The sequence below is a fragment of the Aedes aegypti genome, chromosome 1, assembly GCF_002204515.2.
Source record: "Aedes aegypti strain LVP_AGWG chromosome 1, AaegL5.0 Primary Assembly, whole genome shotgun sequence".
Taxonomy (NCBI): Eukaryota; Metazoa; Arthropoda; class Insecta; order Diptera; family Culicidae; genus Aedes; species Aedes aegypti.
In genome coordinates this window covers 101,789,743-101,816,066 of record NC_035107.1, presented here as the reverse complement: position 1 = coordinate 101,816,066, position 26,324 = coordinate 101,789,743, and the positions used below count along the sequence as shown (strand labels likewise).

Here is a 26,324-nt window from a genome sequence, read left to right as displayed (position 1 = left end):
GCTGAGGCACATGTCGCATGCATATAAGTGACTGTACGGGAGTGCTGATCTAAGCCTAACTTTCAACAACTGAAAGAGTAGTGAAAATGAGAATAAATCCAGATACAATCTTCTGCAGTTATGTTCATTAAGGTGTCAACTAGTGTATTTGACATTCTGGGCTTATTTGAACGCGAACAATTAGTATACGGAACGAAACAGTGACGTAGGATCAATTTTCAATATATTTGAGACGAATATCCCATACAAACTTCAAATCGAATGCGCCAGCTGGCGGAGCAACCAATTGAGTTGAAATTTTGAGAGAGCGTTTTTCTTACCCTAAGGCTCATATCTAGGGGGTGCCCCGTTGAGTTTTACAACTTTTTTGTTTAAGGGCCAGTCTACTGTTATACAATATAGGAATTTAACTTTCTGGAACTATCAGACAATGATACAATGCAAAGGGTAAACAATAAGGTCAGTTTCAGCTGTGGTGGTCTATTCTTAATATTAACAGTTAGATCACATCAAAATTTTGCATCTCCACCGGGGTGTTCTAGATATTATTTTCGAACAGTTCTGGTCCAAATAAATAAAACTATCATACGGTTTTGTTTCATTCTGCTCAATATTTGGAACTGCAATCAGCCCGTTCTAAATTTTGAGAACACTGCAGAAATGTTTGTAGGATTCCACAAATTTCTCTTGGAGAAATCTACACAGTGATTACTCAAGGAATCAATGGAAAATTCCTGAGGGAAGATTTCTTAGAATAATCTCTAGAATAATTTCTAGAGCGATTTTTCGGGAGGGTTTCCGAAGGAACTTTTGTGGTTATGGCTTAAAGAACAAAAAGAAAAATCGACGTAGGAAATCTTGGAGAAGTCTTGTAGGATTTGAATGAATCATTGTTGAATGATGAGCTTCCTGTCAGAACTACTGTTGAAATCTTAGGAAAGTATCCTACAGTAACTACTGGTACTAGGTACGGCAGAAACGATGGAAGAATCTCTAGAGGAAATTGAATCAGTTTTTTTTTAGAAAAATTAATGGAGAAGTTCCTGATCAAATCCCTGCAAGAGTGGGTTAATGAATTTGTAGAGGAATTTTGACGGGATCCTGAACGAAGCACTGTAAAAGTTTCTGGCGCTTTTCTTCGAAAAATCTGAAAGAGATTCCTGAAGAACCTGTGGAGAAGGCATGCAAGAATATGGAGAAAACTCTCGAGTCCTTTTGATTTTGCAGAAATTTCATCTTGGTCAAGAAAATACCCATAAATTTTTAGATTTTAGATCTGAGTTTTTCTGTCATCCGAAAACGAACATATCTGTGCTAAAAGAAACTTTTAGCAAACTTCAGGAGCGTTACAAAAGAGTTGCAATAACTTTAAAACGCTTTCAAAAAATATTCTTCCAGATTTTTTATGTGAGAATTCAAAAAGTAGTTATTGGAGAAATCCTTGAAAGTACTTCAGGAACTCAGAAACTTCTGAAAGATTATAGAAGTAGCAGCTTCATAATTTCCTGGCAGAACCATTTATGTGTAACATCTGGTAGGAAATCGGGTTCTGAACGGTATTTCAAGATCAATGGATCATTAAAATAACCAAAACGGCCGCTATGGAAAGCATAGATAGCGCCACCGTAGCCTTGTGTGTTTGACAGAACAGCAACGCTGTCACAATGTTAAATCCCATATACAGTGGCGCCTTTGTTTTGATGCGGTGAGCACTTGCAAAAACTACCTTCAATGATCCATATCCAAGAGGCGATATGGTAAAAAGAAACAAAATGGTAAAAATGGTAAAAAGATGCAAAACGAGCGTCTGCTCGGGTATATAGTCTGTAGTTAAATAACCTTTTCAAGAAATCGTGATTGACTGAACGGATTCCTGGAAAAAATCCAGGAAGAATAGCTAGAGGAGAACTTGAGAAGTTCTTGGAAGAACACATTTTCTGAAGGAATCTACAATTTCTTGAAGAATGTGTGGAGGAATTTTTGGAGTAAATCCTAATAAAATCCATTCGATATTGGAGAAATCTCTTGAAGAATTAATGCACGAATCTCTGGAGGGAATTCAGATAGACGTTCTGAAGGTGTCCTCAAAAATATTACTGAAGGAACTCGTGGAGAAGTTCCTGTGAAAAATGCTGGAGGATCCAAAGACAAATTACTGAAAACGCCCATAGAAGATATCCAGAAGTATTATCTGAATGGGGGTAAATTACTGGGACAATCTCACAGATATTTTTAGGAATTCTTCGAAGCATTTTTGGTAGAATTTCTGAAAGAATCACTGGCTGTATTCCTGGAGAACTCCCTGGTACTTTTCCTGAAGCGATGCCTGGTGAAATGTTCAAAGGAATTCTTGGAAAAATTCGTGTTAGAATTCCTGGTGGAATTCCTGAGGAAACTAGGGAAGAATTAAAAAAAAATCACTGATGGAATTCTTGAAACAATCCCAGGTAAAGTTACCGGATCAATACTTGGCAGAATTACTGAAGGAAACCTTGCGAATTTCTTGGGAAATATCTTATTGAATCCTTGGTGGGATGAATTTATAAAACCTGGTAGAGATATTTTTGCAGATGGAACTTCTGGAGGAATTCCTGGAACAATTGATAATGAAATCCTTACATGAATTGCTGTAGGAATTCCTGAGCGAATTCCTGAAGAAAACCACTGCAAAAATAATGGAGGTACTGCTTGTGGAAATTCTAAAAGAATCCAAAGTGCTATTTCTGGTAGAATCCATGATGAAATTGCTGATAAAATTTCTGATGGAGTTCCTGCAGTTATTGGTGGAATTCCTGCAGCTTTCCCTAGAAATTTTGGCAAACGACCACGGTTCATACATTTTTTTTTTTAATTTTTGTATGGACAAAAGACCACAGGAGGTGGGGGTTCTGAAAAAAAAACCGTGGTTTCTCGATAGCCTTTATCATATTCTCAAAACTTGTAGTGATCTAGAGAAATAATTTGATGAGATTTTGGGCAGAGTTCCGGAAATAATATCTGGTAAAATCCTTGGAGAAATTTATGAAGGAAGCCCCAGAAGAATTCCTGAAAAAATCCATTGAGAATCTCTGAGGAAAACCATTCTCAGCAGGAATCGTTGAAAGAATTTTCTGGAGAAATTGCGGAGTGCTTATTGGAGGAATCCCTGGTGAAATTGCTGGTGAAACTCTGGGAGAAACCCCAAGGGTAATTCTCAAAGGAGTCTCCAGAGGTCCTTGAAAGAAATACTGGAATGTATGTAGAAGTCTAGAAAATATCTCTTATTCCTTGCCGAAATGTTCTTAGATGAATTCCATGAGAAACACATAAAGAAGCTTTTGGAGAAATTCACGAGGGAATCCCTGGAAAAACTCCAGATAATTCTCTGACGAGTCCCTGGAAGAGTCTCTGAAGGAATCCTTGAAGAAATTTTCGGAAAATGTCAAGGTGAAATCTATGGAAGAATCACTGAAATCCCTGCAGGGGTTTTCGAAAAAAAAACCCTCAATTATTTAGCGGTGATGCTGGGGTGTCCCTTTGGGATTTAATGGAAGAATTCTTGGAGAATTCATGGAAAAGTCTCAAAATATCTGCGATTTTTCATGATGAAGTTTATGAAAAAAATCTCTGAAGGATTCTCTGCATTCTCTGCACGAGTTTCAAAAAGTCGTAAAGAAATCCTTGAAAGAGTTTCTGGAAAAAATAAGGCATTCTTCGAAGATACAGTAAGAGCAATCCCTGGTGGAATCCTGAAGGAATGCTTTTGAGAATTTTCTAAGAATCTCTCGAGGAATCTGTGGATTAATTCTCATAGGAGTCTCCGGAGGTGCCATTGGAAGAATTTCTGAAAAAATTCTGACATATTGAGAAATTCCTTGACAAAACCTTGGAGAAATACGTTTCTGATATTGTTTATATTTACTGAGTATTGTTTGATCCTTCGGCTTGGTTGCTTGCACCTGCGGGGCGGGTGACGAGTGCAGGATCAAACATGTCGAGTGCAGGATCAAACATCCTTTGATCATGTCGCTTGTTCCTGTGGGGCGAGCGACGAACACTTCGGCGTTCAATGCTTTTATCGAGTAATATCGCGAATCCAGTTAGGCGCATTCATTTCAAAGTATTTATTTATCGTTTACCAAAACGAATCCTTTACCCAAATCTTTCCCATATCCAAACTCCCAGTGTCTACTTGTGGAAGTGCAGAGGACTCCTCGGCTTCCATAAAGCAAGTAACACGTCAACATTTCCCTCCCATCGCCAAATTGACCTGCATTCGGACGCAGCCGGCGCCGTTATTGTTTGTCATAATAATGAGAGCACCAGTACTTACACATTGAGGATGCTACTGATCCCGAGTAGTGTCTAGTAAGTACAGATATGGTAGAAAAACAAAACATTCCTACTGCCGAATGAATTTTTATCCGCTTCCGAAGTTTGATACATTGCAGACTTCAAGAAAATCCATTCTTGGATGATAACGAACAGCAATAGCGGTATTCACTATCACAGATCGCCGCAAAAATATTTTTGATTTACTTCACCATCAGACAGGAACATTGACAAAATGGAATTAAGATCAAACTGCGGAGGAAGCGGATGAAATTAGTTCTTTTTTCGATGGTCTATTTTTCTAGAATTGTTATACAATTAGACCAAAAAATGGAGCACCGGTGAAAACGATCTTATAATTTCTGTTTGTTTGTATGTTGCATTGCATTCATCACAGATAACAGACATTTAAGTCCGCTTGTAAACCTGTGTAAGACAAATAACGGTAATTTCATATGGCAACACAAGTAGCAATATCGTGGTGGCGCTGTCATCGTTAAGTTCCAGTGACGATGTCAGTGGTGAATATGTAATATTTCAAGATACTGATATTCACCACCAACACGCTGTGTGGCGGCCCCAGGTATTTTCAACGCGTTTCAGTTTAAATATTTACACAGGTTTTCAGAAGATTCTTATTCTAGCATATACATCTGTTATCTGTGGAATGATCGTATAAGGAGTGGAATTATTAAGAGTGCGTACAGTGTTGTCCGCTTGGTGGGTTTTAAATGTAGTGTTTGTGGCCTCAACATGATCGTCCCCTGGCGTGGTGCAGTATAATGTTCAACCTAAATGTTTTAATGTCTGGTAAACAAATAAGAGAAACTTCTGCATAAACTCCTGGAGAATCTTTGCAAAATTAGCTCTGAAGAAGGTTTAGCAAGGAGATAAGAAGTAGACAACGTGGCCGTACGTTTAGTTTTTTTTCTGCCAGTTAAGCGCTTCGTTTAATGGAGATAATAGCACATCTTATGAAATTATTCGCTCGAATTTTGAGCCCAATAGGTTTAAGAAAACCACTCATAACGAAGAAAACAAAGCTATCGAAAGTACAACAGGCCAAGACCGGAATACGATCCAACTCTTGATGATGAAACAAGGCTCTTTCGTTCCTGAGTGAAACCGATCATGTAGGAATTAAGATTTAAATTAAAAATTTAACATAAAATTATCAAACGGGAGATATTGAGAAATGTTCACCTAATGAATCGTCCATTTTGTTTTGATCTTATTACAGTATGTTTGCCAAGATTAATTAATTCTAATAAATTGTTCAACGTTATAGTGAAAGATATTAACAAAAAAAATTGCGTGACCATGATTTTATTGATCATGCTAAATAACATCCTTATAATAATTGCGGAATATGCAACCTAGATATGCATAATTTAGGCATAGCGTAGTGATTACATTAGTTTTTACTCACGAACTGCTACCAAAGGCGAACAATTCCATCACTTACTTTATGGTAATGAGGTGATCACTATCTTTATCATTATAAGTTGTATATACAAACTACTTCGCACCATCTGTGGAAAACACTAGCTATTAATATATTATCCTATAGAATTGTACCATCCATAATCACAAAACAGCCCCATATGTATGAGAAATCCAGTAAAAGTAGGACTAACATGCGTTTATTGGCAGTGTAACGCGATAAGTATATGCAAACATAAGATGACAGATACGCCCCCCTGAATTGTAGCGCCACTCAGCTAGAATCTTTGTTTATTGAAGGAAAATAAACACTGATTTGTTCGCATTGCAGTTGACACGTTTGCAACTGAAGCACATGTTGAAACTAAACAATTCCAGGACAACTCATCAAAATGACTCATTGTGCCTTAGGGCAATTCCATAGCAAAAATTTTGCCAACGCCATTTGCAAATTATTTTGAGTTATAAAAAGGCAATAAACCTATGACACCTTCTCGGTGTCTTGAATATGATTTAATTTTTATTTCCGGTGAAGCGATAAAACTCCCAAACGACAGATGGTGAGAACCTGCTCCGACCCAATAAACGAACCGAAAGCGAACGACTTGAGCAGTTCCTTCAACTTTCTTTTATTTGTAAAATTTATGAATATGTATTTTACCCCGCTCTCTGCTGCGGCGATGAGAACGGTCTCGTTCATCCGTCCGTCACACTTGCCTGACGCTTCTGGAGTTCTAGATCTGTTTGGCCTCTCGCTATCACGCATGGGCGTAGTCAAGGAGGGGCGACCAACCTCACCGATTTTTCACAAAATGACGATTTTCGGTACTTTCCGTATGAAACATAAAACCACTGACAAGCCATTACTGATGAATTGTCCATCGACACAATTATTAACAATCATTTCAAATTCCTTATACCGTTAAGTCACCAGTCACCGTGTGGACTCCATTCACCGTGCACATATACAAATTCCTACATAATATTCATACAATTTTCACAAATTATTCTTTTGTCAGCAAAATAAGATAAAACTGATAAAATGAAGTAGTTTTCGTCACAAAGCATTTTGAAAAACCTAGTTTATGTAGTCAAAATCATGTGAATTCTGTTTAATAATGATATTTTTCAACATTCTTAGTAGAAACGCCAAAAATTACCATTTTTCATTTTAACGTTAGAGTATGAAATTTTTCAAAATTTCAACAAGTTTACACTGTGGATACTATTAGTTAGATGTATTTCATCGTATGAGCAATGAAATATTATGAAATTTATATTTTTTTATTGTATTTCAGTCAAAACCCAAATGCACGGTAAATGGACCCTTTTCAATATGTATGGTTCCCATTACCGCGCATTACAGTAAAAAGCTTGAAATTATTCGGTAATATTAGATTTATTGTTATGTTGTGATTAAAAATCTTCATATTGAGTGTTTGAGTGAATATGGAATGGTTTGGACAATACAGTCAAACCTCCTATAACGATTTTAATGAAAAATTATTTATTAAGTAAATTTATAACCTTTTTATGGCTTTTATTATAAATGAAGATTTTAATTCTCTTGAAAATGAGTGCCTACACTACTAGCAACATAGTTGCTCCATTACCAACGTTCCTTTAAGATACAAAATTAAATCATGACGAAAGCTATATGCACGGTGAATGGTACACTAGTGTGCACGGTAAATGGTGACATAGAACGGTACGAGGTGACCTTAACATGACATTTTCAAACATATTTTTAGAGTATTGTTTGTTATCCAACACTAGTTTTATATTTTTTCCTGAATGATTATATAATTGCACGCTACGTAGTGGTATTCTAGTACGCATCAAATTATTTGGAAAAGTTATACAATTTATTGAAGTGCAAATTTTTCTTAAATGCACGGTGAATGGTAGCTTGACGGTATTGTAAGCATCACAATCAGAGGCGCTCGCAACGTTCTACTTCGTGTTTGGGGCCGTCCATAAATGACGTAGCATTTTTTCACTGATTTTTTACACACCCCTCCCCCCTCGTAGCATTTCGTCACAAATGCTGGTACTCCCCCCTGGAAAATACGTAGCATATCGAGCACCCCCCTCCCTATATTTTTTTTATTTGTTTTCCTTAGTGCCTGGGTTGAAACAAAAAATTGGAATTGAGAATTTCCATACAAAGTTTGATATTGATTACTGACTGAAATGAAAGGATTATCTATTTTAATAGTTTGATATACAGTGGCGCTCAAAAGTAATTTGGAAAAAATTTAAATAAACATTTTCCTTGGTTTTGGTTTCCAGTTTCTTATAGACTATATTACTATTGCTGTTCTTAAGGACTGTTCATTTAAGAAAGTGGACACCTAAATATAAGCATTTTGGTGTAAAAATCCCATAAAAACAAATAAAATTTTGGTTCAGTGTGATTTCAAGTGTTTATTTTGACAGCAGACAAAAGATGACATAAAAAAATTATAAATTCTAACAGATGGGTCGAATTGACATGGCGACTCTCAATTTTTTTCTGCACAAATGGTGTACAGAAAAACTGCCGTTCCGAGATTTGGCTTAAATCGCGAAGTGTCCAAATTAAATTTTTTCAACGCTGTGGCCAAAACAGATATTCCTGACTACGTACGATACATCCCAACAGAAAAATTTGGGAAAAATGATTTGGTATGGCAAGCAATTTGCTCCTGCGGTATGAAAGTACTACATATTTCACGACGGGTTCAATCAACGGCGAAAATTCCAGAACTGAATGCATTAAAAAATGGCTTCTGCCCATCTACTGAAAGCATACCATGCCTCCATTGTTTTTGCCAGACCTAGCATCGGCACCCTATGCTTCAGCTACTTTGGAGATGCTCAAGAAGGAATAAGTCGAATTTGTAGAAAAATGATCGAATCCATCAAATTGCTCAGAACTACGCCTAATTGAAACATATTGGGCAATAATCAAACGGCATCTTAAGAAGGATGGAAGAGAAGCAAGCTCCATCAATTTTTTCAAGAAAATGTGGTCAGCAGTTCAAAAAGCAGTTCGAAAAGTTCCGAAAAAAGTTGTGCAGAATTTTATGGGAGGTATCAAAAGAAAAGTAAGAGCATTCTCCAGCAATGCTCAATAAATGTTCAAATTTATGTGAATTTGATCGAAATTACGTTGATTTCCATGTATTTTAGGTAAACTCATGAATTTGTTCGAAAATAAACAGTTTACTGTAAAAAACACGTGTCCACTTTTTTAAATGAACAGTCCTTACCATAAAAAAACAAGTTTACTATTAAAAATGTGAAAAAAAATTATTGGATTGATGAAGCTTGTTACTGCGAGTTAGGGTCCAATATATTTTATAATATATTGAACAAAAATTTCGTTATATTTGAATTTGATGGAATATCGACCGTCTAGATTGATTTTGAGATTTATTGGCGTAATTTCGGTCCACGGGTTACATTAATAAACAATCGTTCTGATTAAAGCCGACGTTTCGAGCATACATTTGAAGATTTATTTTTTTAATTATTTGTTGTCAGGAAATAGATTTCAATGAAGATGATCAAGAAAATATATTTATTTGAAATTAATCATCGTTAATATTATCCAATTTCAAATCATTTTAGCAAACAGTGGCCAGATACATAAAAGATTAAACTTGAAATATTTGGAATGTTTAGAAAATTTTAGCGATTATTTTACAAATACAATAATCTCTATTAATATTTCAGTTAATTTTCCTTATCATTTCCATGCTGAATTGATCTTACAAATTACCGAGTTATTAACAAGATTTAATGATAAGGCAATTTAATTAACACTCGAATCTATTATCCTCATTAATATTCAGGCTATTCCATCAAGAGCATTGATATATCAAAACAAATGATGAGTTGATTGGGTGGAGATCTCCTGCAACATTGAAGGCATAATTCACGGAATAAATATCTTGCTTTTAATGTAATATTTGCCAAGAAGAGCATATTTTATTTTCTTGAAGAAATAAAGCCCCAACAGAAAATATGGATAAAACTAAAACGGCTGACTTTATGTCATGTTAACAAATGTCAAAAAAAAAATGTACTCCAAGTAGTTAGAGCATTGATTTTTAATCAATTCATTAAACTTATTTCGTTTATTTATAAATTTGTTAATTTGGATACGAATATAATATAATATTCACATAATTATTTAAAGCTTCAAAACATCTGTTTGATTGCATTTATCAAGAAAATCTGAAGTTTCATAGATATTTTTTCAATCTTGTCATATGAATGTTTTGAAGCCTAATCATAATTTTATAACCCAAGTTTATAAGTAAAAAAAAAAGAAGTGTCATAAAAAATAATTGTATGCATTTTTTCTCAGCGCCTCTCTTGTTACGGACTTGATTCAAAATGCTACGTCCACTAGCTAGGGCCCCTCCCTCCCCCTCGTCACAAATTCGTGAAGAACCCCCCTCCCCCCTAAAAAGCTACGTCATTTATGGACGACCCCTTTGACGTTTCGTGCCCGCGCCTTCTGAAGGTTTTATTGCACAAAACTAGTAGTCCCTTACCCCCTCTGACTACGCCCATGCCATCACGCCCTGTTTAACCAGACGGCCAAGTGTGCCGTCGCCGCCGTCGTCACTAGAATACACTTGTTTCGCTGCATGCACGCTTGGACGATCACTGCGCGATGGAGTGACCCCTTGTTGCTGCTGCCATCTGACGGTGATCTTATTTATGGTAGCGATGACTCGTCGTCGTCGTTTTTTCTTCGCTGAATGAGCTCAGTCAAGCTCAAATGCATAATATCCACCTCCGCACCGGTCCTCCCGCTCCGAGTCGTCAAGGAAGTATTAATTCACATACAGGATTGGACAATATATTTGCTACTTTCTCGATTTTCCATATAAAATGGTCAACTTCGAAGGGTTAGGACCTGAACAATTTGTGGATCGATTTGAATTAATTTTTCACAATTGAATATCGATATCTACTTTTAAGTACCTTTTCCAATCACGAGATCAAGAGCTCTAAAGGTTCGACTAAGAGGAACTTTTCGACAAAAAATCAATAATTGACATAGCTTAAAAATATGATGAAATAGTTAGATTTAGACGAGATGGACAAGTTTGTAAGAGACTGTTATTGTGTAGAGCTCTGAGCTTTTCAGATAAATCATTTACATGTTTTCATCAAAAATTCACTTCATTAAAATTCTTATCAATTTTTAATTTGTATTTGAAGAAAAAAAATACTTAAAAATGTATGTTGAATATCAAATTATATCTCAAGTGCAAATTTAATTCAAATCGGTCTATTTATAACTTGGCCACCTATAGTTAATCATTTTGTATGGAAAATCAAAATAAAAGTTGCGAATGCATTGTCCAATACTGTAAATTCACTAACGATGGGCGATGGACAGCGACGACGAAGACGAAGAGGACGGTGGTGAACAGTGCTGAATGCATTATTATTTAATTACAACCCGTGGGAATCGGTTTCTTGATATGGTTCTTCTTGAGAGGTGTACGGTCGGGTTATGCAGTGTCTCCCCCGCAACGCAACCGAAGCCTGCATTGTGTGTGCTGGGTGAGTCAGTATGAAGCCTCGGGAGCTTTCGTTGAAGACGCCACCGCAAAACTCGCTAAAATTAAATTGGCCAGAAATGTCTCAAAATCGCACTTAGAGCTATAAGGATCATAGAAAACATGCTGCAGTTTTCGACATCCCTTTTACTTATGCTCTATTTACAACTTCCGGATATTAGGGTGATGAGCTAGTATCCATCGTATTAAGCATTGATCAGTGAGAACTGCAATTTTCCCAGTATTGCAGTTAATGATGCTGATACAAACCGATGCCAAACAATTCTTTCTCTTTTTGGAAATAATACAAAGAAAATGCATCTTACCGTATTCTCAATCCGTCGTATCGTTTTCAACTCTGTCGCAATCAGTTTCCAGATTCGTCTCACAACTTACGGCTCACTGTGTGTATTGAGTGGTTAAAACACAATATATCAACGCTATAATAAAATGTTTTACTAGAATATATATATATATATATATATATATATATATATATATATATATATATATATATATATATATATATATATATATATATATATATATATATATATATATATATATATATATATATATATATATATCTACGGGCATCTCCCTTCATTCCTTCAGCATGATGGAATATACTAATTTCCTTTAAAATTAATTGTTCGTCATCAAAATTCAGCCCGAACATATGAACACAATTCCTTTTGACCGTACAATTATGGCATTTGCTCACAGTACAGCGAAAACAACACAATCAAAGGAATCGTATTTTTACGTCGAGCGTCGCGCTCACATTGATGCACACAAGCTTTTTTTTTTTCTCAGTACGACGGATTGAACTTTGTTTACATTCTCAATTATACACGGCGGTTGAGGAAATTTCGTAAAATTTGGTGATTTATTGAAGTTCTACGGCGTGTGATTGGAATGAAATACTTCAGTGAAGAAGTACGAAGGTTTTCCATAGTGAAAATAAGTGCCCGGCGAAGTAAGTCACCCACAGGGGCGGGAAGAAACTTGTGTTGGAAAGTGGTGTGGCTCAGTCGATCGCTAAGCATTTCTCTCAAATCGTGTTCGTCCATGCGATTTCGGTGAAAAAGTGCAAAGTGGATAATTGAACTGAAGTTATTTACCAAAATACAGTAGTTTTATTGCATTTTTGATGTACAAGTGTACAAACCATAACAGCTTTCACAAAATTACACTTGGATAATGAATCTATGTTCCAGGTAAGTTTGAATATCCGCCTTAGTGGAACATTTAAAGTTTGATACGACGAATAGTAGCGCTTACGACGAAGAAGAACAAAACCCTACTAAGAAGACTTGAATGAGTTCCCAAAAGATACCTAAATCCTTTCAGAGGTTTCCAAAGTATTACCAGGGGTTTACAAAACATTCCTAAGAAATATCTAAGTTCTCATTGGGTTTCCCTAAAATTTCAGAGGTCCGCGGAACGTTCACAAAGGGTTACCAGAGGTTTGTCAAGGAGTTTGATCACCTAGAAGATTTCTAGATAACCACACATAATGTTCAGAAGTTTTAGGTGGCCCAACGATTCAAAAGAGTTACCAATTTATTGTCCCAAGGAAGGTTTTCAGAAATTCCTAGGGTTCTGGCATATGCTTCTCGGCGATTCGAAAAATAATGTTTTCCAAGCCATTACGATGTCCACATTTTTTTCTTGGAGTTCCGATGAATTACTAAGGTTTTTAAGGCATTCAAAAAGGTTCTCAAGGAATTTAGTAATTAGTCTATTAAGCCCTTCATGGTTCCACAAACTTTCAAAACTTTCATTTTTTATCTCTACATGAATTAATTTCAGCACTTAAAACTAGTTCTTCACGTTGTACGAAAATACCACATGGGATCGTCGAAACAGCGTTCTCAAGTATTCTTAAGTACTCAACAAACGATGAAACTTTGTAGAACATGTCGAAACGCTAAACCCAACGGTTTCAGCACAAACACACATGTCCCACTTTTTTTTGATTTCGTCCCACTGTGCGTCAGTGGAAGTCGGGCTTACTATGGCCTCCACAAGAAGCTGCGGTCAAAAAAGGTTCACATCCGTACCAAATGTACCATGTACAAAACGCTCATAAGGCCGGTAGTTCTCTACGGGCATGAAACAATTCTAGGATAGTCTAGCATTCTGTGACCATAATTTTATTCTATCTAATTCTACGGGTCTCTTGAATTAAAAATATATATTTCCAGACTACGAGAATTAACTGATTACACTTGAAGTCTTTCATGAAGTCATCACACACCCTGCAGCGGAGATGTCTGAGATAAACGTATGGTAAACGAATGAATTGTAATGTATAGCCAGTGAATAAAAGAGAGGTGCTGGCTGGTAGCGATATAGCCTGCGGTTGGAACGGATACCCGTATTGTTTGTGTAGCTCATTCCTGGGCCCAGGAATGCTTGAAGGACGCTGAGGGCATTTCGAAGAGGGACCATGAGAAAGCACCTGGAGGTACATATATGGTGCGACTGACTAAGAGGAGTTCAGCAGCTAGGAAGAATTCGGTGCCAGAAGGAGTTCAAAGGACAGATGGAACTCGGTGGCAGATAAGTGGTTCAGAGGTTGTGTTATGAGGAGGATCCTTTGATAACTAAATCTTACATTATGCTAATGATGTTGTAGTAGTTATTGATAGCTATCATAGGCCGCTTCAGTGCTTAGCATCATTGATATTGTAGCTGCTATAATTTTAATCTTAATTTTTCCCCTCTTTAATACATAGGTTTTTTTTTTAAATTATGTTGTTACAGGTACAAATTTTATATGCCTGTCCACAAATTTTCTCCTAAAAAATTTATTTACTGTCTCATCAAAGAGACCTAATCTCTCGTGTAAGTTTTGTTGTTAACACGATGAACATAGCATAAGTTTTGCTGATTTCTCATTGAAACGCATTTTTTTCGCTTTGACGATGATCAATAGTCTCCATGATTTGCAAGAAACATACGATACTCCTTGTGTCTGTTATAGGACACCAGACCTAAAAGTGATTTGAAGCATTTTACGCCTTTAATTATCATTCGATTTAACCTTCTTTTCAAAAAGGCTGTTCTTCAAAGCTTTTCAGTTAAGCATATTTAAATCAGGAGTCCGCGATCGTTTGAACAAATTTCGGGTCACATGCTAGGTCAAGACGAAAGTCACGTTCATACCAGCATATATTTGATTGAAATATTACCTGAGATATTTTAGAGATGAATTATTAATTAAAATAAAACAATTCCTATAACGAACTAAATATATTCTATAGTACTTGCTCAACTTCTACTCCGCACCAATCTAAAAATGTTAATGAACGCCCAGAAATTACTTCGCAATTCTAGAGGGGAGAGGGTGTTTCAGAGGAGGATGACGATTCACACAAAACTTGCGGAGTCTTCACACGAAAAAGCGCCTAGAGGTAGGGGAGGAGGCTTGGAAATGGCCGAACTCTGCATGGCGTAATCAATGGAATTTCCTTATGCTTTCGGAGTAATGGCATTCGGGGTAGCCGCGTTTGGGGTAACGGCATTCGGGGTATTGGCGTTTGGGGTAGTGGCATAGAGCCATCTACGGAAGCTCTGAAGTACATGACAGAAGTATCTAAAAACATCTATTACTGTTTCATGTGCTTAGCACACTTGTTTCCAACTACGAAGGTAAAGAGTCAAAATCCATTATAATATTACCGTGGCAATCATATGTTTCTACACTTAGAACCTGCAGAAAACCCTGGGAGGTTCATGGAAAAATCCTGGTAGATGTTTCAAGATGACTCCATGGTGATATTATTAGAGGAACATCTGGAAGCTCTCTCGGGTAAATTCTAGAAGAAATCCGTGGTAGAAATCCAGTAAAAATTCTTGATGAAATTCTTGGGGAAATCCCTTGACGAATTTCTGTGAGAAATCTAATACCTAAATATTTACTAAAGCAGATTCTGGAAAGATCAATTTATACTAGCTGAATTGTTTCTGGGCGTGCAAATAAATCAATGCAAAAACATAGGCGACAGCGTGACGGATAAAACCCTCCCTTTCTTGTAAATTTTTTAGATTTCTCTGGGTATATATCACCGCCGTTTGCAATACGAAAACTTCAGTTGAAAATCCCTAAATAAATAATTATTAATGTTCCCATCGAACACTAAAGTGAATAGCACGCTCGGTTCTATAGAGAACATAAATACTACAAACATTAATACAAAATGCTTACTAAATCATTCTAATCGACTTAAGTAACATTGAGAGTCTCTCTTTGTTTGCTTACTATTTAAACAATAACTATATCACATTTACCTGTTTCGTTGCACATATTATACGAAACGCTAGTTAAGGACATTGCCTTTCATTCATATTGAAAAAGTTCCTAAACATTTTAGTATTATACTGCCATCAACAGAAGAGAGCAAGAGAATAGAAAATCTGTCATTGTCACCTAGGCCGTTCATTTAAGTTCCGTAAAAACAATGCTTTTCACACAAAACTCACTAAACTTTCCAAAAGGACCTATGTAATACAGAGAGGCTCTCTTTGTTTACTTTCTCTTTAATCAATAACAAAGCCACATTAATCTCTTCTGTAGAGGTTGTATAAAACGCTAGCCAAGGACGTTATATTCCGATCTATAGTGAAAAACTTCCCGAAAGCTTTAGAAGCAGAAAGCTTAAGAGAAATATAAAGAGAGCGAGAGAAGAAATAATCTCCTTTTGTTACATAGGTCCTTTAGTAAAGTTCAGCGAGAAATGCAAAACCAATGGAATAATGTTGATTTTACCATTCAGAAATTCACTAGATATCAATCTTTGATTGTATTCAGTGATAGTAAGTGCTGCCTTTTTTTTCTCTGTTCGGATGCGCCACTGCGACCAGTATTTAGATCTATTGTGGCATTACCCGTATCCTTAGTGTATAGTGCATGTCGCATTACTCCATTTCCATTGATAGGTAATGAAGCATCGATTTCTGTACAGTTCTTGTTTTGATTCCTCAGATATTGATAAAAATCGACTATAATGGAATGGTCCCGCTATTTACACCCTTCATAGAAATTTACATCTCAGCGAAGGCGCGCCCCTTAGCAAACATAATCGATCAAATTTCTGAGGAACCAAATCGGTACTACTGATATTTGACCATGCAACGGAACTCTAGTCACATCCTTGTTTCGCTTTTAGTTTAGTCTCAGAAAAATACTAGAAAAAAAGGGGCTTTATGCTAGCAGCAAAACCGAATCAAGCTAGAAAATTTGTTTAGTAATCAGAATTCACGTAAGTCCTTGAATTAGCAAAGCTTAACAGTTCTTGTTGAGTTAATACTCATGATTGTTATCCTGGCTTCAAGTGTAGTCTCGGGACTGACCAACTCCGAGTCTTTAACCATCTGCTAGGTAAAATAGATTAATTTTCAGACTGTTGCCAGTAACAAGGACTTTGTACCGTGAATCCTTGGAATTACCAGAACACATTACCCTAGCCCGACAAACAAGATGAGACTAGGTTTCAAATTGGTAGATCTTACCTCATAACGCACCACGAAAAGGTGATCTACCCGCGTTACGGGTAAAGTGCTGCCTTATTCAATGGGAATAAAATTATCAAGGTAAATGTTACGTTATATCGAGATATATCTGTATGAGGAAAATTGTGCGTACATGGCCATACGTTACAACATAAAGTTCATATTTTTATCTTTTAAATTCTGAAATGCTCATTTCAAATTTTTGAAAAAAATAAAAATTCAAAGTACACGAATCCCGAGGAGAAAAGAATAACTCGCAATAACTTATGCATACCATATTTTGGTATCATACCATAATTAGATATTGTTCAGTTGTCAATACCTCATTTTGGTATAATGGTAAATGTTTAAAACATTGAAAAATACTTCATTTTGGTATTCGATAGGTATCGAGGACTGCTGGAGGTATTGAACTATTATTGAAAAAAATCACTTTTATATGAAATCACTTTTATATAATTATCAGCTTGGTATTTGTAGAATATGCAGAAGGTTTTATTTGAGGTATTTTACCTCTTATGCAGGGCTCATTCATACCTCATTCAGGTTGTAAGTATTGGAAATTATCTGGTATGGAATACCTCAATTTGGTATTGAGTAGTTATTTTCTTCTGCTCGGGATCCAAAGACAATGTATCTCGAGCAGACGGTACAAACCAGGCATTGCATTTTATCTTATCAGATGATCATCTGAGAGAGATACGGATCGAATAACAAGATATAATCTTAGCGCTCTTTGATCGATCTTTCATCGATATCTCTGGTTCATATGATACTAGATAAAATCATTCAAACTCAGCAGTCCACGCGCAAGTAATCAATTTGAAAATCAGTGACATTATTTGATAGCGAGTTCATAGTGCAACCAGCGAGTACCTTTAAACCCAAAACAGCAAATTTTAGGGGAATCCATAGCGGTAAGTAAATGATACACATCTAATGCAATTCATTATTTGGTTTTTAATTGTAGATTTGTAAACTACCGAGAGATGTCCTTTGGTCTCGGAACCCCCTGAAAATGAATCAATTTACCATTAACCGGATTCTATCAGGGTCTGGACGATGCAAATCTATACGTGAAACTGCCGTTGGGCGTACGAAACGATCTTTAAAATAAATGATATGTTTTATGCTTTAACCAAAAGTTCCACCAATAATATACAAAAAACTAACAAAAAAAAATTGTATTTCATACGACGTAATTTTGCTATTTATTTGAATTGACATTCAGATGAACCACCTACAAATCTGAAGTTTTACTAGAAATAAGCCGCACAATTTTCAATTAAAAAAAAAAATCTATCAGTGAACGCACTAATAAATCTTCTCACAAGAAATCGATAACAATGCGCTGAAAATCATCCTAGAAATCGACACATGATCAATCAAAAATGTTGTCTTATATGATGGACCAGTAGTTGAATTCCGGCGCACTTTTTCTTGGAAGAGAAGAAAATTTTCTTCCATAATCCACCTGCAAGAAAATTTTCTTTTCTTCGAAGATAATACGCGCCGGAATTCGCCTACAAGTATTGTTTCCTCAGACCTTGTCGTTGCCAGGCATTGTCTTATAAAAAAAATGCAAAAGAATTTGGCTCGACTTCTACAAAACATCTTGAAAATATTAGCCTATCTCGTAAGGAATCCACACACAAGGATCTTCAAAAAATTGCCGAAGGCCACAAAATTTCACACAAAAAAACTCCCGAAAAATCCGATTGTTTGAGAATGGACTTTTTCTGTTTTCTGGTCTACTCGATAGGTAGGTAGAAGGTTTGGCAATTCGAAAAATTCAATCTGGGTTCACTGTTTGCGCGACTCTTCATTCATCGACTCTGTATTTGTACACCAAACAACTGTCAAGGACATCTTTTGAAGCATCAGATCTAAAGATGGTATCACATCAAAGCGCTCTTGGATTGAGGATAATATCTCTCCACCATCCAAAGATGATCTAAGTGATCAGATGATATTGTAATGCCTGGTACAAACACACATATTTTTTCTGGATAATACCTTAGGAATACTGATATTGCCCAGAATAATTCTTGAGGACAATATGCTTCAAACATAAGAATAAAGAAATCAATATAGGATCACTAACCTGCACGGCACAATTGAGAAAACAGTTGTTCTGCCCGGGTCCATTCAGCAGCCCTTTGGATGGGCTGGTACCAGCCTGAATCGGACTGGAAATGATATTCCGTGATGCCCCGCAGCCACCTGACAAACCACTAAGACTGTTTCCACTGTTTGCACTATTGACACTACCGGCAATTTCCTGTGCTAACGTTGAACTCGACGGAAGAACCATCGAAGATGGTGGCACAAAAGTTGCTCCCGAGGGAAGCGGATTTCCTAGCCCAGCGACGGCTACCACGTTCAGCGAACCGGGAACGATGTGCTGCTGCTGAGGCTGGGCTTGTTGCAAATGTTTCTGCTGCTGTTGTTGCCGAGCCAAGGTTGAGGTAAAATGATGACCGCCTAGCACCAGAGGCACGGAATTGGGCGGAGGCCCACTCGAACTGCTGGACATGTTTGATCAGGGGGTTTCTTCTGTTACGTAGGGCGGAGATGCAATGGCATTGCTTGGTGTACTATTCGTGAAGGGTTATGCACAATCTGTGACAAGAATAAAAAAAACACAAAATTATACTAGTTGCAATTTCATTCAATAGAATTGTTATATATAAAATCTTAGATATCACAATCAGCTATTAACATAAATTCAAAAAAGTAAATCGTATTTGAATAGGACTAAACAAATAAAATATAAATTTTATAAGGATTATGATACACCACAAATAAAATGCTACAAAAAAAAACGATTCACACAAAATTTGTAGATCTCTCAAGGAATACAATATACGCGTAAAATTTACACATCCTCAGAATCACGCCTGTATGAATATCTTCATCTTTTTCTCACACTTTATAATCCAAAGATAGACCGAACATAAATCAGCATCTCTGTGTGTCATAAAGTTAAAAAAAAGAAGAAGAAATCAGAATAAGAGTAATATTCAAAATTGCTAAAAATATGAGTTAGACTAGAGTTCCAATTGGTGTACCGTCAAATGGGGTAACGAGGAACACTTTTCAACTTCAGAGCTGTAGTGATAAAAAACTGATAGATTTATATGAACCATAAACGATCTGGCACAGACAAACAGACGTCACACTCTAATCACTGTTCATCGACACCTTTTTGACGGTCGATTTAAAAATATGGTAGGTAGCTAATCCGCCACCCGCATACCATTTTCAAAAACGTGAATGTAGCGTACTATTGCTTCTTCGATAATTCCCACTTGTTCCATTTTTTTTTTCAAAAATACTGTCCGTGGTATAAATTGTGCTAGAAAACTTGTAGGTTTATCAAAGCTCAAAACTTCTTTTGGATGTTAAATACAAGAAAACGGGTTGAATTTCATAAATGAGCCCTATGAAACTAATAGATTTCGTGGCAAACTGGAATCGAATCAAGAACCTTGTAATCGACAAACTCGTGCGTGTACCACGAGCTTAACGTGGCCTCAATGCCATAATGAGTGATGTTAAAATGAAATACAAAGCCTTCTTGCCTCAAAATGCTTTCCACTTCTCCTAATGCAAAAGGTACGAATTTCGGTAGTCACACGGATTTGATGGTGGTAATTTTCCAATTTGTTTAAGCGAAATATGTGCTCATGGGCATAAGATTGCCTCTCTTAATTTCTGCCCAGAAAATTAGTTTATTACGTCACAATAAATTCAACTATAAATTGTTGAAAATATTCATCCAGCTTTAGCAACCAGTAATATTGTCATTATTTTCTTTTTGAAATTCCTGTTGAATCCATGTATAACTGCAAAAAACGCTATAGAGTTTGTTTTAGGAAGAACTCTGATATTTTCTCCAAGAATTACACAAGGTAGTGCACACCATTTTTTCATAGTATCAATTCACGATTTCGCAGGGATCACGGATTTCTTCAGATAATCATTGCTGAGTTCCTCCAATAGCTTTTCAAAACCATCTTCAAAAATTTGTTTAAAAAAAAATAAAACGACCTTGAAATTATTCATGAATTGCTTCATCAATTCATCTATACTTAGCAAACTTCTAAAAATGTTATCTCAAGTCCATGAATTCTTCCAATGGTAACTCTGTTTTTTATTGAAAATCCTTCAGATATATTTTGGGATTCTTCATTTCCAATTGTGACACAAACTCGAAATCATTTTTTAGTCGAATTTGATTAGTCCTAATTGACATTACAAAATCTATAGATGACACTTTTGAAATTTAAATTGTGAAGCATTCAGTAGATCAAATAAATAGCTCGTTATCAGATAGAGCTCAGCACTGTTTGCTGTTTTCTTCTAAGGTTCTGTACAAAAACCTTCCACTTTTTGTTCACTCTTTCGTGAAAATTGTGAACAACGTTATGAACAAGGCCAGTAAAGTAAAAATCCCATACAAAATCAAAACAGCGAAATAGTCCTTTTACAACAAACTTCAAAAATCTTATGTGCAGTTTAATTGTGATTTTTTTTTGCAGGATGAGCTCATATTCGTAGTGTGGAGTGAAAAGGATTTTCTGAAGCACCATGATGACCATCCAATGGTCAATGTGGGTTATACACACAAAGAAACACTCGTATTCAAATCAGTCAAGTAATTTCACAGTAATCGCAATGTTTTTAAGAGATAATTTCTACATTTTGAAGATGTTTTTTTTCTTTTGAAAATTTTCCGCTTGAGAATCATTGTATTATTGATCGAAATAATCTAATCAAAGTATGCTAGTAGAGTTCAAAGCATTGGAAAACAGCCGATAACAACGCGTGGTGTCCAAGGTATTATCGCAGTCGGTCGATGATGCTTTGTGAACATCAGTAATGTGACAGCTGCGGTACCTTCCAGTTTTACCGCAGAACGGAGAATTATCTACAATACAATAATAAATATAACTATAAAATGGCACCAATGATTTACATGATATTTTTTACGAACGGAGTCCTAGCAATATAATAATTCTAGAAATAACAGTTACAATTTGTAACAAAAAATAGGTTTGCATACAGGTCACAAGATAATCCACAAAGAATTAAGGAATATCTCCTGAACACGATTTGTTTAATAATTATGTTATGGCTCTTAATAAGTCTAATGTCAGATCCTGGGAGGGAGAAACCAATACAAAATTTCTGTACGTCATAGTGAGCCGAGATTCCGCTGTCACGAACTGTCACTGTGAGCCCAGATCTCAAACATTGGACTAACATGAAAAAAGCGCGTAACTGATTAAAACACATTTTCGTGTCACGTAATGTCGTAATGTCGTAATGTCACGTGAGCACCATTTAATCTGATTGAACATAAAGCATTGAAAAACGCATCGTTCTACTTTTTCCAATGAAAATGAATATTTAGTGCATAGAAAACTGTGGCCCTTTTTTCATGTTTGTCAGGAAAGATCGAAGGTGCACAACAAAAGGAAACTACCGATTTTCTCGAAGCCTGCCTTGATTGTTGTTGGCATACTGGAGTTATCTTGCAGTGCAAAATATCGTTGTCTTATATTTCGTGTGTAGTATCGGTGCCTCCATCCCAGGTCAGATCTACTCTTAATCATGGCCTACTTCACGGCATAACAATTAACAAGGCAGGCTTTTTACTGATGTAAATATCAAGTTTGCTTGTAAACATGTGACGTGTTTCGCAGGCGAAATTCTACACGTTTCGCTTTGAAGCAACTCGATTTTTCACTTTTAGAACGTTTAATTTCCGGATTTACAAAACGACGAAGGTAAGATTTTCAACTTTCACATCCTAACCGCTACTTTCGCCGCTCTGTTGTATGGAGAGACAAAGTGACTTAACCACGAATCAAAACAAAACTCTACTTGAGCCGATTTTACAGTGGTAGAAAAACGTCGAAAGTAACTGAATGGAACGGCTTATCATTTTGTTATAGTTTTTTTGTGGGAAATAGTAGAAACTACCTAGTTCTTGAACGCGAGCTGATTGTAAGCAAAATTTAAACGATGTACACGGCAAAAAAAATGTTGAAAAGGTGATTCAGAATTCTGTTTTAGAAGACAGGTTGTGATTCTACTCAATTAATTTTCTCAAAACCGTATGAGAGTTACTTACGTCGATTTGAAAAAGTAATCGAGACTTAATGAGTAAATACGGTGTTGTCAAATGTTTGTACAGTTGACTCTCCATAATCTCTCTCGTTGTCGATGATTTCTAAAGCCCTTAGTTCTGCAATGTGATGTGGAGAGTCGACTGTATTGACTTCATAAACAAACCAACGCACAGTGGCCACAAAGTGCAATTCTCACTCAAAATATAAAAAACGCTAATTAACTGACAACAGTGGCGCAACCAAAGGGGGGTTTACAAGCACTGCAACAGTAGGTTGTATTAACGGTTATATTTTTCTGAGTTGTGACTTTCTTATTATCTCTTCAATACCCCAATTTTCATTTTCGATCTAAGTATCATTTTTCGCTATCTAAAATCGATCTAAACCCGTTTTGGACAATGATTTATTTGTATTCGCAAATTAATCAATTTTGGTTTTTGATTTTTCTCATTTTTATGTTTGAGCATCCAAATCCTTTCTCATTTTTTTTTTTGTTGAAGCCTCTTCTGAGTACCAATTTTTGACAATAATATTGCGCATTTTTTAAACCACTGGACTATCGCAGAAGTTTTTACAAGTGCGGAAACGCTAATAAAAGTGCGCAATTGTATCAAATCGGGTAGGTGTCTTCGGGGGACTTTTTTTCGTAAATCAAAGAATAAGTGCTCTGAAGACACCAACAGGATTGAATGCAATCCCGCACTTTAATTCACACTTTTGCACTTATGAGGCAGTCCAATAGTGAAAGAAATGTACAATAAAAGTCTGAGTTTTTGCAATATTTTTGAGAATATAAAATTTATTATTTTTACAAGCACATATTTCATTTCCCATGTTACTAACGGAAAAATCGATTTGAGTTTATTTCATTTTTACCAGACTCTTCTTCTGTAATATGTTGTTTGTAGAAAATATAAAATGTACAAATTTTTGTATTACACGTTAAGTTAGACCCAGGTATTTGCGAGTCATAAAATTTCACAATTTTTCAAACACTTTTAAAATGTTTCGAAAGTTGTAAAAAAATTTCCTAATGTGCATGTTATGGCCCAAGGTATAAGCCAAAAATTGATTTTCGAGCTAAGAAAAAATACACAAAATTCCAAAGTGTACCCCGTCTAAAGGCGGGGTTGGGTATAAAAAGGTTAATGGACCCCATAGTGTTTCATAAAACCTTATTTTCTTACTTTTACTGATGAATATAGTGCAGACTTTTGACGAGATGTTTTTCAAGCATACTAATAGATGTATTGGAATTCTCAACAGTTGATTCCGAAGCTTCAACAATCTTATAGTTGATGCAGCATTCAGGTAAATTTTACGACCTTCACAGCTAGTGAATTGTTGGAGAAGCATTTCTTTTGTGTTCAATTATTACGAAAAAATCCTAGATTTAGAAAAGCCCAAAGGCGATTCGTAAGCTTAAAAATCACAAATCAATACTGTTATGTACTTCCAAAGGGCTTTGAGATTTCTCTTCATCAATCCTCTCTTTCGATTATAACTTCGCAAAATTAAAAAAATGCAAAATTTCTTGTCCATGCAGTAAGATTTAGTACAGATTTAGTATCATACAGCACGAAAACATGCTATGAAAAGTGAATCACTTTTTTGAAATAATGCATATCGACATTGATTTTTCATTACAACTTACCTGCATTCAGCGATTTCTCTTAATCCTTGCTCTCGATGAAGAGAAATCGCTGAATGCAGGTAAGTTATAATGAAAAATCAATGTCGATATGTTTGTCTACTAGCTGGGAATGCTTCAAAGATCATTCTCATCTTTGAAAAACTTGAAAACGTTTATAAGGAATAAAATAAGCAAAGAGTGATTTAACGCTGTCACTCAAATGAATGTTCATCTAAATAAAACTATAAGTGAAGGTACAGTTTTGGAACTTTCAAGCAAACCACAATGGATGGAGATTTAAATCGTTATCAGTATGTTGAAACTTCATATGAACTCTTTTAACCATTCATATCTAAAAAGTAAAATCTATGCTAATTTTTATAACGAATAAAATATCTTGTGGAAAACGAAGCTTCTTTCATTCACCACAGGCATATTTTGGAAAATTATACCAGGTACAACAGACTTTCTAGAGATGTAAAAGCATGCCTAAAGCGAACGAGAGAAACTGAAATTTGTAAATGTTGTTGCGTCCTCCGTAAACGTTAACATATTCATTTTTTTTGCGTTGACTCCCTTTTTGCCGTCCAAAACCCCCCCTAGAGCCAAATCCTGGTTGCGCTACTGACTGACAAAATATGATTTTTGAAGGCAATTAAATGAAAATGGTCGCTGAAACAAAAAGTCGATATTTCCAGTACATTTGACAATTACATTTGGTATTTGGTTAACAAAAAGCACATATACATTTTTTTAAATCTAATCAATAAAACCGTATCCAGAAAATTTATTAAACTATATTTACTTATTAATTTGAAGTTGAATATGATGAATAAAGTTTTGATGGTTTCTGAATCTTTTTGGGAGCTGGTGATGGTAAAAGAGACGATCTTTATACCAGTATGATGATCTAATAGTCTGATTCGCAGTGTAGCAAAAACATAACTTTGCATAGCTTGGCGCACAATAGCGCAAATGAAGCCATGATACATCGAATACCATGGCACATTTGCAACACATTGAGGGGTAAATGATCATTCAAGAGCGTTTTCTTGATATCTTACCGTTCAAATACTGTGTTGTTTGTCGCTAGAGACGATGTTTTCCATCCTTGGTCACAATAGATTTAAAAACTAGTCGCAGTGGTGAATCCGACCAAGATTAAAAAAATATTACCCAAAATTTTGAACCAAGCCCAATATTTGTCATCGTGTACTGATAGCTTTATCCGTTTTGCAAAACAGAGAGATTGATATCGATATCAATGACGATTGATGAATGAATGAAAAAAAATACAAAGTTTTTATTCTGTTCCATATAAATAGTGGTCTTTGACACCGATGAAATTTGCGCATTAGCTCATAAAAATGATACACAACAATACTACTTTTGATCGCAATATTTCAAATTCTTGAAAATAAAACTTAAGCATTGACTTCAACTCGAACGTAAACTCAACAATAAACCATTTCGCGTTGACATGGACATCAAACAAAAAACGGCGGCATGCACTCTAAAAACAAACAATGCGTTTATCAAAAAAATGAACGAATAGGAGGACTAAGGGATAAAAGCCGAACAATCAGAGTTTTACTATCGTGTCAAAGCAGTACAATTAAGCCATAAATAACCGAAAAAATAATGGATTTTTCATTTGCTCTGAACGCAATAAAACACGAAAATCGAGAGAGAGAAACCGAAGTTCAAACA

General features: G+C 35.9%; 1 protein-coding gene and 1 long non-coding RNA gene across 2 annotated transcripts in view; one reads left to right on the top strand and one right to left on the bottom strand.

Annotated features, from left to right (window-relative positions):
- LOC5580054 overlaps nt 1-19,457 on the bottom strand; it is a 260,798-nt gene extending 241,341 nt beyond the window's left edge. Inside the window, exon 1 of the mRNA XM_021843979.1 lies at nt 18,946-19,457. Within this exon, the coding sequence (XP_021699671.1) occupies nt 18,946-19,377 (432 nt within the window). The 5' untranslated portion in view covers nt 19,378-19,457. The remainder of the gene's footprint in view (nt 1-18,945) is intronic.
- LOC110676376 lies at nt 17,505-18,543 on the top strand. Its single transcript, XR_002500319.1, has 2 exons — nt 17,505-17,758; nt 17,812-18,543. It is a non-coding gene; the product is annotated as an uncharacterized LOC110676376 (long non-coding RNA).
- Nucleotides 19,458-26,324: the final 6,867 nt, after the last annotated feature.